Here is a 12,949-nt window from a genome sequence, read left to right on the forward strand (position 1 = left end):
TGAAACCGACCACGCGGTTTCTCTAGTTAGCATGTAGCTCTTTTTCTCTGCCTTTTACTGTGTTTGGCAAACAGTTAAAAAACATGAGTCTCCTTTAAAATTTGATCAAACAATTAAAAACATTAGACAACTCTTTTTCTCTAGTTAGCATGCAGCTCTTTTCCAAGCCCTTAAAATTTGATAAAACAGTTTAAAATATGAGTCTCCTTTAAAAGTTTTAATAACTTTAACCGTTAAATCAAATTTTAAAGATCCGAATTGATAAATTTGATGGATTTGATAGAATGGATTCAAGGAATATCCCTTTCCGTATGGTATGTTGGTGGTGCGTCTCCAAAAGCATGCTGCTCCTTAAGACTCTTTTTTCCACCCAGGAATCGGGAAGCAGTGGCTTTAACTTTTTACTGTCCACAGCCTCTGCAGCGTATATGAAACTGTTGAGTTTGTGTGCTAAAAATTGAGACTCAGACGGTGTCTTTTTTCTTCTTCAACGCATGGGTGATGGACTGATAGGTGCATGCCAGGCCATATTTATCATGATCATCGTATACAAATATCAGCTTATGGACCCAATTTTAATTTTCTTTGACCCCATCAAACCTAATCCCTTTACCGAAAAAAAGCCTTATTCATTCTCATTTATTATTCGCGGGTTGAAAATATTCAGTAGGACAGCCGGTTCTGTTTGATCATACTTTGTTTTACACTTATAATACTTTTCTGTTTTTCTTCATCCAGCCGCACACTGATACTAGTCGTAACATTTAATTGCTTGTCATTGGACGGTCACACAAGTATAATCACGTGACTCCATTACTTCAGATTCTCTTTATTTTATTGTACAATGTCAAATTATGATTTTACTTAAAAATAAGCGGCTCGTTATATACAAGAGGTCGAGCTGCGTTCACGAAAAGAAGACACCATTGGATTATTTTAATCAAGAGTTGGATTGAGTCAAAATAACATATGTAGACCGTAGAGGAAGGGAATTTGTCAAAACCTATTAATAATTATATATGTAATCCTACTTTTCTCTTCAACCTATCACACCTTGTGGCGGCATTACATACATAGAGATAGGTTCTAAATTAAATTAAATTAAAACCACTTTAAAACGTCGAAAAGTTGATAGGGTTGGTTTATGCTTCGGGAGGAAGCAAAGGCAACGATAGACCCCGAATCCATCAGCCAGCACGTGAGAAAAGTGAGCAATCATGCATTATTAAGGTTGGGACAAAGAGACTGGTGATGGAGGTTCGTTGCTTGTCAGCCAAGCGATAAGTTAATCAAAGATATCTTAATTTGGCCCCTCAAAGTGCACACTTAAATTTAATGGGGAACTAAAATCGGGTTAATTTCCGGCAGTTTTCGATGACGTTTTTTTTAAATCATGCATGACCTAACTCCTCCTTGTATTATTAGTTTAAGAATTTAGGACTGTCCATGTTACCTAGGTATCGAGAATCTATGACTCACATATTAAGGGATGGATACACGTAACGTCAAACGAAGGTTATTGCCCTTACTCGCCCTTAAGTTTAACTATCATGGGAGCAAAATTTTTGACAATTCTTCAGAAAGGGTCGAGAAATGGCAATGGGCGAATTACGGGAGCTAAGGATGGGGTGGGGGTGGTGAAAGAAAGGGGTGTGTGCTTCGGCTACCTCTTTACTCTAACCGACCTGTAACTTTTTTCATGCACCTAAGATATCGTGTTTTAAATCTCTCACTTAGCATCGGATGTATTAAAGTTAATCTAGAAAACTTTTCACCTAATAAAAGTAAATCTAGAAGATTGATATTGGAACTTGGAAAGAGAAGAACCCATGATGCCACGTGGCTTCTAGACATAAAAATGCAAACGGAGCACATCATTCGGTGCCAAACCTTGCACCACCACAACCACAAGTGCCCATCGCTGTGACTCGTTCGCATCCAATTCACAAGTTCTGCGCTTTATAGCTACCAATGATCGCGACCCCATGTAAGTTGGACAGATTTTTCCGATCATAAAAAACAAAACAAAAGAAATATGAAGACAATATTCTATATCGCAGATATATACGACGTTCCCTTCATCATAAAAGAGCTTAAGAAGCATCACAATATACGCACGAAAGGAATAGTTCTAGTTGCTCTAAACTCGGGAAAGGGACTCGAACTTGGGAGCAAGAAAGCAGGATATTTTATGGCCACTTGGCCTAACCCACGTCTAGTAACACATACAAATGGATTCAGTGCAACACATCGTTTCATGTTTGGAAGTGATTCTAAGACGGACATAAGTGCCACTCTTCTGAAAGCACGAGGGGCGGTAGTTCTACGGAGAAGCGCCTCTCATGTGCTTCTTCCAAAAAGTGATTTGGTCCCTCCAAGGATCACTTCCGAACGGGTTCTTTGACCTGAACACAAAAATGGCTTTCATTTGGATGGTGTTTAACTAGGCACTCTAAAGCAATCGTGCACTTAAAAAGCATTATTTCTTCAACAAACAAACCATTCACTTAAATATCATAGCAACGATACATTACACTTGTTTTGTCCTTCCATCTCGAATGCCTTCAAATGAATATTCACAAATGCGAACTTGTTCCTTGATCAACTTTAAGTCTCACAAATAGATAACTTTTCAATATTTCCAATGTTCACTTAAAAGGAGATGGAGTTCATGCATTTGCAAGCCTTTAACAAATGCCGGAACCTTTGGTTTTACCCCATCGCGTACTTCTGAGTCCAACTGCGAGCAGTGGCTTCATATTTTGCCCTGTCCGTCTTGTACATGTGTGCAATTTCGGGGACAAGCGGATCGTCGGGGTTGGGGTCCGTCAGCAAAGAGCATATGGACAGCAGCACCTGAAACACAAGTTCATTTGATAGACATTACAACCCATATCAAAAGAAGTTACGGAACTGGATTTAGTGCCTTTATCACATTAAAAGGAATCAACTTTAAATCCATCCCAAAAAATGACGACATCTCATCCTATGTTGAGCATACCATGTTACTTGCTCTGTAAAATGATTACATCTCATCCTTTTTAGGCACAGCCACATGCTTGAGCTGTATCACTCATTCCATCTCGAGTGATACAACAGGACATGGAGTGAAAAGTAGGATCACGAATGATGAGTACGTCTCACAGCACCAGTTGCAAGTCACATGATGCAACAGGGCTTGGAATGAGATGTAGGATCATTAGGATGCAGCCACAGGACATCTCCTTTTAATCTGATAAGGGGACATAAGCCACAGCTCTTGTAGTCCCACTCACAAGACGAACTCCGACAAGAAGAAAATAATTACACAAACCTTGGAAATGGTTAGTGCCGGGCTCCATTGTTCTTTGAGAATATCAAGACATATGCTTCCATTGCTATTAATGTTTGGGTGGAATACCTTGGTCCTAAATGCAACCTGAAATGGAACTTGAGTTAGACTCTACATTCTAGACTATCAAGAGACGAATTCTGAAACAAACACAGGTAGACCAAAAGCATTAGACTACGCACGCAACTTGAGTTCGCCTCTAAAATTCTACCAGAGATAACTAAGAAGCCAAAAACATAAAATGAACACCTGCTATAGATAAGATGATTTTACAATAATAAGCTTTTGTCGTACAATTTTAAAAGTATTCTCAGATAAACATGATTCATGAAAAACTGAGGGAACAGAGAAACACCTTGCCACTTTATTGACTTCGGAAACACATATCCCTGAATATCCGGAATATCAATTGTGAATAAAAATAACATTTTAACATTAAAATCAAATAAAAAGAAGAATTACTTTAAACAAAGATTCAAAACAAAAGGCCACAGCTGATATACAGGATATTTTGGCTACTGAATGTTGATGGCAGACGAACCTAAAGCCCCTAAAGGAGTAATCAGTTTGTAGACAGTTTCTAACTTGGTATTATATAACAGTCCCACAAACAGACATAAAATCGAAATGCGATATCAGTAACCAACCCTACTTCAAAATGCAATCTCTCTCTCGCACACACACATCTCTCCCAACCCCCTCCAAAACAAAATACGGGAGAAGAAAAAAGCTTAAATATAATTATAATGGGGCCTGGTACATCATGAATAACAACTACTTAAAAATGAACCGTGTCCAATAAATGCACCTGCAACTTATGGTTAAAATACAATTCGACATATGATACACATGAAAATCCCTCACATAAACTGCAGAGAACATTTTAATGGATCACCTGCATGTATGAGTAGATAACTAAAGACTATGTGCAGGTATCCATATCACCCATTATACGACTCACAAAAGCTCATGTTTCAATAATGATACTGTACGGAGGAACATGACCACAACAACATATAGAAACATGAGGACCCGGTTTTTCTATTTGTACCTTTGGAGGCTTGAATGGATAATCTGGAGGGAAATGAATTGAAACTAGAAAAACACCACCCGTGTATGGGCTATCACCAGGTCCCATAATTGTCGCCTGCCAATGGAACATGTCCTCGGCCACAGGACCTATAATCCATGAAAGAGAAACCCACAAGAAGAATGTATGCCAAGTTCAGCAAAGTGATCAAAATATGAATACAACCGAGAAACATAAGATGCATGAGCCAGCATACTAGACCTATACAAAACCCGCCACAATGCGAGAATATCCTACCATCACTTTTTTACATCAGCTAAACCATTAAAGGAGGATGGTTTCGCTCCCAAATGGACCATCCACAAATTTGCTACATCTTTATTTCCCAATCGATAAAGCAAAGGGTTAAAATTTCAGTTTTTTTTCTTTTCTGTCCAATTGATGAAAGGGGGGGCCAATATTTTGATAAAAATGGGAGCTGGAAACAGTTGAAATCATCGAAAAAAAACCCCGCTAATTCGCTGCAATTGGGACAACCATCTACAAATCTAAGACAATTTTATATATGGGATCCAAATTTAACAAAAAGACAAGGGATTTGTTCAAGGAAAAGGAGCAAATACCAGCACTGCATGAGGTAGGGGGGTCCTTCTGCAAATCCTTGAGCTCCTTCAAGATACGTTTAGATGCCATGACAACACCTACAAACACACACAATCACACAAAACACAACCTGAAAAACCCAAAAAAAAAAAAAAAAACCTAATCAAAACCAGATCGCGAGCCCAAACAAACCCTAATTTCCTACACAATCACAGACAAAAGCGGATACCTTTATTTCATATAAATTAAAAGCAAAAACAAAAATGTCAGAGTAGTTGAGAATTGGATGAGATGGGGAAGAATACCAGGAGATTGTGCGATTGGGATTTGACAGAATCCGAGTTTGAAAGAAAATGAGAAGGTCAAAAATTGGGGAAATGTATTTTTGTATCACATATATAGAAAAAGATAAGAAAGAAAAAAGACCTTTCTAGAATTTTCTATATTTATATTCCAACTTGGCGTGGGAGGGGATCCATGTCCTCCTCCGTGTTACAACATCCTTCATTTGCAACATCCTTCATACCCTCCACTTAAAGCTAATTACAAAAGAAGATATTTTTCTTCACCGATTGATTTTGATGCTCATCACCGCATTATTATTGTTTTATGAGTTTAAATTTTAAGATTTTTATAATAAATGAATACAAATATTAAAATTTAAACTTCATCCAATAATTATAAGCAAGTTGACAAGCATTATCATCATTTGAGAGTGATGAGCAAAAATGTACTCATTGCAAAATCATCCCTCACGTTTTGTTTTGTTTCAGATCAGGCACAACCTTTCGAATTTTTCACATTATTGCCTAAAATATTGAAGCGTAGGTATGTTCAAGTGAACCCAAGATTGCTTGTTTCAATTGAATTTGTCACTTTATGTGTAGGCTTCTCCGAACTCTTTGCTTTATTCAATTGGGTTTTTGGCTTTGTGGTTCCTCTCTTTGTTCTCGTGTCTTTCACTTTACCTTGTTCGATGCAATTTATTTTGATTGCTATGTAATTGGGAATTCGGATTTAATTACAAATAATTGGGATTTTGTAAGATTCAAGTAGGCTTATAATTGCGTTGGGTATCGATTTGTGTGTTTGCTGAGACGGGTTTGCAGATTGAACGGAACGGAACGACAATATCGTGTGTGATTGTGTTTCAAACGGCTTTTATCGATTAGTCAACATATAATTCTTCTGCGTATTTAGGCCATAACTCATAAGGTGATGAGGAAAGAAATCAAAACAAAAGCAAAATACAGACATTCATCTGCAGATTGCACCCCCTTACACAAAATGTAATACATTTGATCACCATATAAGACTAGTATTTAAAACCTTAAACATGTTTAATGATCCTAAACAAGTTTCTCAACACTAATTAATGAAAGATCCAGCACCACAAAAAGAAGGAAAAGCTTTTAAGATTAGACCTGATAGGCTAATACATAACAAAACAATCAAACCTTACATATCCAATCGACGTATGATATATGATGGCTCAAACCATTCTTCCCTCATCACTATTGGTAGCCGTTTTTGCTGCACCACTTTGAGTCTCTCTGGTCTCGTCTAAAGTAATCCCACGATCATGTCAGAGAGTTGAGGAAAAACGCGGGATCTAAACTATTATCCGTAACATAGAGAACGCGGATGGAGATCATCGAGGATTTTGTTATATGGGGATAATCTTATAATCACATTTAGCCTTGTTTCCGAAATCGATTTCCCTTTGCTTGGCATCGCAGTTTGAAATGATGGGAATGTCGTTAAACGGAATTCCTCCAATGGGGAAGCTAACGCTTCCGGTCATGGCTAAATTCAGTGTCATGTCCCTATTTTTCATGTCGATCTTGAGTTGGTCTGCGTCGTCTTTGTCAATCTTGGATTTATTAACCCTAACAGTTCCATTCAAGGACTTGGTGTTCTTGTGGCCCTGAGTAAACTGAGAAAACTGGGTGATACCTAGCGGGATGTGCGCAGACGTAACTTTGATCTTGAAGGCGCCATACTTGAGCTCAGTTTTGTCGTTCTTGTTAAAGAACTCCACAAGAAAATCTACCTTTCCCTTCAAGACGATGTTATTGTGGTTTTTAGTAAAGTTGAGGCTGGTGGCGTTGAATCTTCGGATGTAGATTGTTGGGAGATACGAATGGAAGATGGCCACGCAAATGAAACCAATAATGAGAGCGAGAATCACAATGGCGAAGAAGACCAGGCAGCACCATGCGCAGCAAGCGTAGCAGCCTGGACGAATACGCTTGGGGCGCTCATGGTCAAGGTCAGGAACCGGATAGGGCTGTTCACGGACCTTGCTGGGAGCTGAGGCAGTTTCAGAGAAGGCAACATGCCGTGCACTGCTGGCCTTTGATTGGTTGCGGCCAGGAGGTGGTGGCAAGGATGAACCGTCTGCCATTGTTGGAACTCTAGCTAGCACCTCCTCGCCAGATCACGGAGGATAGCAATCGACGATAAAGGTGACGAGTTTTTGAACGATCCTTCATGTGTTTAGCGAAACATAGTACATTTCTTGGCTGGAAACTGAGGACCACGATCTATATACGGAAAATCGGAGTTGGCATGCAAAGGAAATTGGAATCGCCAGACTTGGAGAGAAACTGACCTACAACGGAAATGTAACCCCTAAATACATATATATACCCCCCTATTTTCAAGGGCCTATAACGTGCATCTCCGTAAGAGTAGCTTTAGACCAAGTGACCAACATTTCTAACCACATTCGCTGTCTCATAATGTGATGATGTGTACTTTCAACGTCAATTTTATAGTGATTAAAATGTGATTATAGGAATAGAAAATAATAATGGAAACGATTTCCGTACGTCAATGCTTATTTTTGTCACTTGATTCTCTATTTGATTTATTCAATCCAAATGTCAGAAATAAACATGAATGTGCGGAAATCATTTCCCTAAAACAAAAATCAGACAAGACTATTGAATTATCAAAGATCGTCGAGTAATTCATTATGTTAAAATTCAATATTACAACAAATCAAGAAAAGAAAATACCCCACCTAAACTACTTAGAAAAATCTCACAATTGGACTGACCATAAATTGCCACTCTACAAAGCCATGCATGTAATTGAATAATGCTTGGGAAAACCTTAAGAGGCATGTACAAAAAATGTACAGTTCTATCTTGAATTTCTCAGATCCTAATAAAACAAGTTTGAGCGGTCAAGGAGTCTGCACAGTTGAGTGCTTTGATTTATTCTCTTCGGAAGATGGCCGGTTCTCTGAGTCTGATTGCCGGATTTCTTCAATCATTCTAACAACTTCTTCCATGCTCGGTCGCATATCCGGAACCTTGGCCACGCACGCCATTGCAATTTGCAACATTTGAACCATTTCTTCTTCAATGTTTTGGTACCTCATCAGTTCAACGTCAAACACCTCTGCAGTCCACTCCTCCCTGACCACGGACTGGACCCACCGAGGAAGATCAACCATATCATCACGCCCCGGTGACTGGAGGGGAGCTTTTCCAGTCAGCATCTCAAGGAGGACGACACCAAAGCTGTACACATCTGATTTATGAGAGTGCCTGCGGGTTTCAATCACCTCTGGAGCGCGATAGCCTGCACTCCGAGCAGTGGCAGAAACATTCATGAGAGGAGTCAGGCCAACATCAGAGATGCACCCATTGAGGTCTTGGCTGAGAAGGACATTTGTGGACTTGATATTTCCATGAGTGAATTTTGGACCACCCACAGAATGGATATGAGCAATTCCCCTCGCGGTGCCAAGGGAAATCTTTACCCTCGAGTCCCAGTCTAATGCAGTTCTTCCGCCTCCTCGGTTTCCTGCCATAAGATTCAATAAAAATTGAGTGTGGTGCACAGGACTGTGACTTCAACATACAGCTGAATTTTCTAAAAAGGTGATCTAAATAGCCTGTCCTGAATAGATCCATTACAGACTTCGAAAGAAGAACTAAAAGTGATTGCCAATACAGAGAAGAAAAATTGAAGGTAGCAAGCTGCTTTGCACACTTCAGCAAGTTGCTGAACTCGGAAATTTGTAGTATCTTTCGTATTGGTTATGGGGATAGAAAGTAGAACGGTAACCTGATCTTTTATTACGCATAACAGATGAGCATGTTTTACCATCAAGCAAAAAGGAAACAGAAATAGTTAGGAAAAGTAATAGGTGACTTTCAGTGTCAGTAACAATGGTTGAAGAATGGGGTATCACAATGCCTCCTCCTATGAGGACTAGAGAACCATTAGGCATACGGAGGTCAAACCAAAATTCACATACTCGTGGGATGCATGCAGATGAAATGCATCCGAGTTGCAAAGCACGTAATTAGAACTCTGAAATCCCAACATAACACCATCATTATCGAATATGCTGCTCGACTACGTTGATGAAAACTCCTTAATTTAAAATTGATGTTTCTCTACAAGTATTCTACAGAAACTACACACTCTTCACTGTAATTACCTGCATTGTCTATTAGATATGCACACAAGTTCTCACTTACAAATGGTGTGTTTATTTTTATGAAAGCGATATAAAAGAAAGAAATGGAGTAGTGACATGCATACCATGTAAAAGCGCAGATAAGGTCCCATTTGAGATGTAATCATAAACTAGAAGCTTCTCGTCCTTTGAGTAATAATAAGCACGGAGTGGAACCACATTTGCGTGCTGTCCAACTCTTCCCACAATCTCCATTTGCTGTTCAAAATCCCTCTTCCCAACGACCACTTCCTTCAACCTTTTAACTACCACTGTTGTTGCCTCCTCTAAGACCGCCTTGTATGCAGTACCATAACTTCCCTTTCCTAACACTTCAGCAGAAGCCCTCAACAAATCATCCAGATCAAAATTGTAAGAACAACCTTCAAAGAAAACTAGTTTGTTCTTCTCGGGTTCTTGCACCCCACTCCCAAACTCCTCCTTGGGCTTCTCACTCCTTCCGCCGGTAGAAGACTTCCCTTTCAATACACTAGTTCCTCCGTTGTCTTTCTTCTTTAAACAGCAGAGAACTACAATTAGGCCTAACAGCAACAGCAGAACAGACCCTCCAGCTGCAATAGCAATGATGTATCCCAACCTGAGCTTTTTCTTGGAGCTCTTTTTATGAGGAGCTACTGGTGGTGGTCGATTGGAAGTAGGAGGTGGCGGAGGAAGGACGAGGGAGCAAGGCTTAAGAGGCCCTCCACATAAAAGTGAATTTCCCACAAAGGATGACTTGGGGAACCTTTGAAGGGATGATGGTATAGAGCCATTAAGACGGTTGTAACTTAAATTTAGACGCTTGAGCTTAGGTAGGTCGAGATGAGGTATAGGTCCGGAAAGGTTGTTGTTCTGGAGGCTCAATCCTGTGAGTTGTGTCAAATTACGCATTGTTTCTGGAATGTTGCCTGTGAAGGAATTAAATGATAAATCCAATACATTGAGTTGAGGTGAAAAGGAGGTAGGAATGTCACCAGAGAAGTTGTTACGTTGCAGGTATAAGTGCTGGAGTGCAGGAAGGGTGGTAATATCAGAAGGAAGGACACCGCGGAGGAGATTAGACCGAAGGCTAAGAATCCGGAGGGCATCTAGCCTACCAAGGGTGTTTGGTGGGACAGAGCCCAACAGTCCAACTCCAGGAAGTCGGAGGGAAATAACCCGGGTGCCATTTGGAGTGCAAGTGATGCCAACCCAGGATGTGCAGACAGGGGTAGCAGGGTTCCAACTAAGCTTTCGACGATGGGGAACAGCGTCAGCGAAGTCAAGAAGTGCTTGCCTATCGGAAGTCAGGTCAGAGAAAACCAGGGGAAGAAGAATGGCAATGCCAAAAAGGAAGTGAATAACTAAAAAAGGACAGGACTTCATGGGGAGCTGTTAAGACCAAAGTCTACGAAAGTGACAAGAGAAAAACCAAAATGCAACCTCTGCAGGGCTTACGGTCTCCTGGGTCAGCAGGAAAACGAAAAAATGAAGATTAGGTAGACAATAATACAAAGCATTTACATTAAGTAATTTGACCAAATTAAAACCTAATCCAACGGTCACAAGAAAAGTGGGGTTAGTCCAAAGCAACCACATTGACTAAATTCAACATTTTAATTATAGTAAAATGAATGAAACTGAGAAAATCATTGATGGGTTGAGCAGAAGTTAAGTGGAAAAACTAGCAGTAAGGCATTCATGCAAGGAGATAACACAAGAAAAGCACTTTTCACACTGGCAGGCATAGCAAGTTCAGATCTATAAGCACTTTTTTTTTTTACCTGCAGTTTGCAGCAGAGAGTGCAGTGAGAGCTGAGGAGCTGCCTGAGCTGAATAGCATAGGGTAAAGCTCCTTCCTTGAAGTAAAAAGCTTCAGATCCAATCCGGCATTACAGGTTTCTTCTGAGATAACCACTCACTCAGCAGAAATGTGGGTGCAAAAAAAGCACAAAAGTCCGAGACTTTCGAGAATTTGGTGGGATTTTAAGCAGGAAAAAGTGCTTCCAATTTTCTTACCAGACAATTGAGCAAAAGGGAAAGTTCAAAGCTTGGTTTTTGAGATTGATAATAGGAAAATTTAGTGTTTGAATTGAAAAAGTGGAAGGGGAGAAATGAGAAGGGAAGGGGAAAGAGGATTAAGGAATGAGTAAATTAGAGGGAAAAAAGAAAGGGGAGATTGAGAGCACTACACTGCCCTTTGTGTGTGTGTGAGCTGTGTGCCCATTTCAAGACCATCATGACAAATCTTAAGTGAAATATCATGTAATTATATTTGAAGGTAGAAACAAGCTTAACTGATATGAGAAAATGTTATGTCTAATAATTTTTAATTATTTATTATGTGAGTCTCATTAATGCTTCAATCATAGATCTTGAAAATTTATTTTAATTGATATCTTTTTAAAATAGATCTTTCAAATATCATTTGTAACAAAAATAACATATCGTTTGGAAAAAATGAAACATTGTCAGCCATCAAATTAACATTAACATTTATCTTTTAACATCTCCTTTAAAAATGATCTATGAGTCTACTTAGAGAGACAAAGCCTAGCTCAAAAGAAAAAAAAGGATCTCCTCCATATCCTGGGGATCCTAGGGATCCTTTTCCACTCAAAAGTACCACTGTTTTTTTTTTTGGCTTAACACGTTATTTTTAATATTATTATTTTTTGTTGTAAAACAACAATTTAAACTTTTGTAATTTACAAATATAAAATTCAAACTCGAGTACAAGAGAATTAAAACATCTTTTTCTTAAATTACTTTAATTTGTGAAAAGAGATATTTAAACACGGATATAAAAGAATGGCTATTGTGTTTTAAACATTTAGTTAGTTGATTTAATGTCACATCCCGGCCCGGGGCGGATCACTTCCCGGGCCCGCTCCACCACCGTAGCATGATATTGTCCGCTTTGGGCTTACCATTCCCTCACGGTTTTGTTTTTGGGAACTCACGAGCAACTTCCCAGTGGGTCACCCATCATGGGATTGCTCTAGCCCTCTTCTCGCTTAACTTCGGAGTTCCTACGGAACCCGAAGCCAGTGAGCTCCCAAAAGGCCTCGTGCTAGGTAGGGATGAGAATATACATTTAAGATCACTCCCCTAGGCGATGTGGGATGTTACATTTAACCTACATCTCCACACGAGAAATGTTAAGGAGACTCTCGAAAAAAATTGGATTCTTTATAAACTCTCTGCCACATCATATTTTTAGCACAATGTTTTATAATATTAACATAAAAATTAACGTTAAGTTGTGAGATGACGAGTGTAACCCAATTTAAGAATCTCCTTGGCATTGCTCTTAAATAGTATCATGGTATATGGTAAAATTTTGAACCGATTTGCTTTTCAATTCAAAGAATTAAGACATTACTCGTAGTCTTCCTAGCCGTTACCATTATACTGCTCTTGATTGTTTTCTCCTTCACTCTTTTGAGAAATTGTTGAGGTAATACACGTCAGTTTTTGTTTGTACGTCCAGAAATCTTCTTCACGCTACTCATATCGACTCGGC

The 12,949-nt window shown here is 39.3% G+C and overlaps 3 protein-coding genes across 8 annotated transcripts; all 3 read right to left on the reverse strand.

Moving 5' to 3' along the window:
- Nucleotides 1-2,464: 2,464 nt before the first annotated feature.
- Nucleotides 2,465-5,432, reverse strand: LOC137741721 (ubiquitin-conjugating enzyme E2 28-like). Of its 6 annotated transcripts, none has more exons than XM_068481434.1 (5): nucleotides 5,391-5,432; nucleotides 4,985-5,062; nucleotides 4,383-4,510; nucleotides 3,314-3,418; nucleotides 2,465-2,856 (listed from the first exon to the last, which is right to left on the reverse strand). In XM_068481434.1, the coding sequence occupies exons 2-5, from the start codon at nucleotides 5,052-5,054 to the stop codon at nucleotides 2,713-2,715; spliced, it is 447 nt and encodes a 148-aa protein (XP_068337535.1). In that variant the 5' UTR covers nucleotides 5,055-5,062; nucleotides 5,391-5,432; the 3' UTR covers nucleotides 2,465-2,712. The 6 variants fall into 6 exon arrangements, with proteins under 6 accessions (XP_068337535.1, XP_068337533.1, XP_068337530.1 ...); XM_068481432.1 differs by having other exon boundaries at nucleotides 4,985-5,094; nucleotides 5,391-5,428; XM_068481429.1 differs by having other exon boundaries at nucleotides 4,985-5,094; nucleotides 5,270-5,406.
- A 1,198-nt stretch (nucleotides 5,433-6,630) lies between these two features.
- On the reverse strand, nucleotides 6,631-7,371 carry LOC137743206 (NDR1/HIN1-like protein 2). Its single transcript, XM_068483090.1, has one exon. The coding sequence runs from the start codon at nucleotides 7,369-7,371 to the stop codon at nucleotides 6,631-6,633; it is 741 nt and encodes a 246-aa protein (XP_068339191.1).
- A 584-nt stretch (nucleotides 7,372-7,955) lies between these two features.
- Nucleotides 7,956-11,565, reverse strand: LOC137741720 (probable inactive receptor kinase At5g58300). Its single transcript, XM_068481428.1, has 3 exons — nucleotides 11,208-11,565; nucleotides 9,531-10,887; nucleotides 7,956-8,783 (listed from the first exon to the last, which is right to left on the reverse strand). The coding sequence occupies exons 2-3, from the start codon at nucleotides 10,807-10,809 to the stop codon at nucleotides 8,158-8,160; spliced, it is 1,905 nt and encodes a 634-aa protein (XP_068337529.1). The 5' UTR covers nucleotides 10,810-10,887; nucleotides 11,208-11,565; the 3' UTR covers nucleotides 7,956-8,157.
- Between the last annotated feature and the right edge of the window lie 1,384 nt (nucleotides 11,566-12,949).

This window comes from Pyrus communis, chromosome 8 (genome assembly GCF_963583255.1).
Source record: "Pyrus communis chromosome 8, drPyrComm1.1, whole genome shotgun sequence".
Lineage (NCBI taxonomy): Eukaryota > Viridiplantae > Streptophyta > Magnoliopsida > Rosales > Rosaceae > Pyrus > Pyrus communis.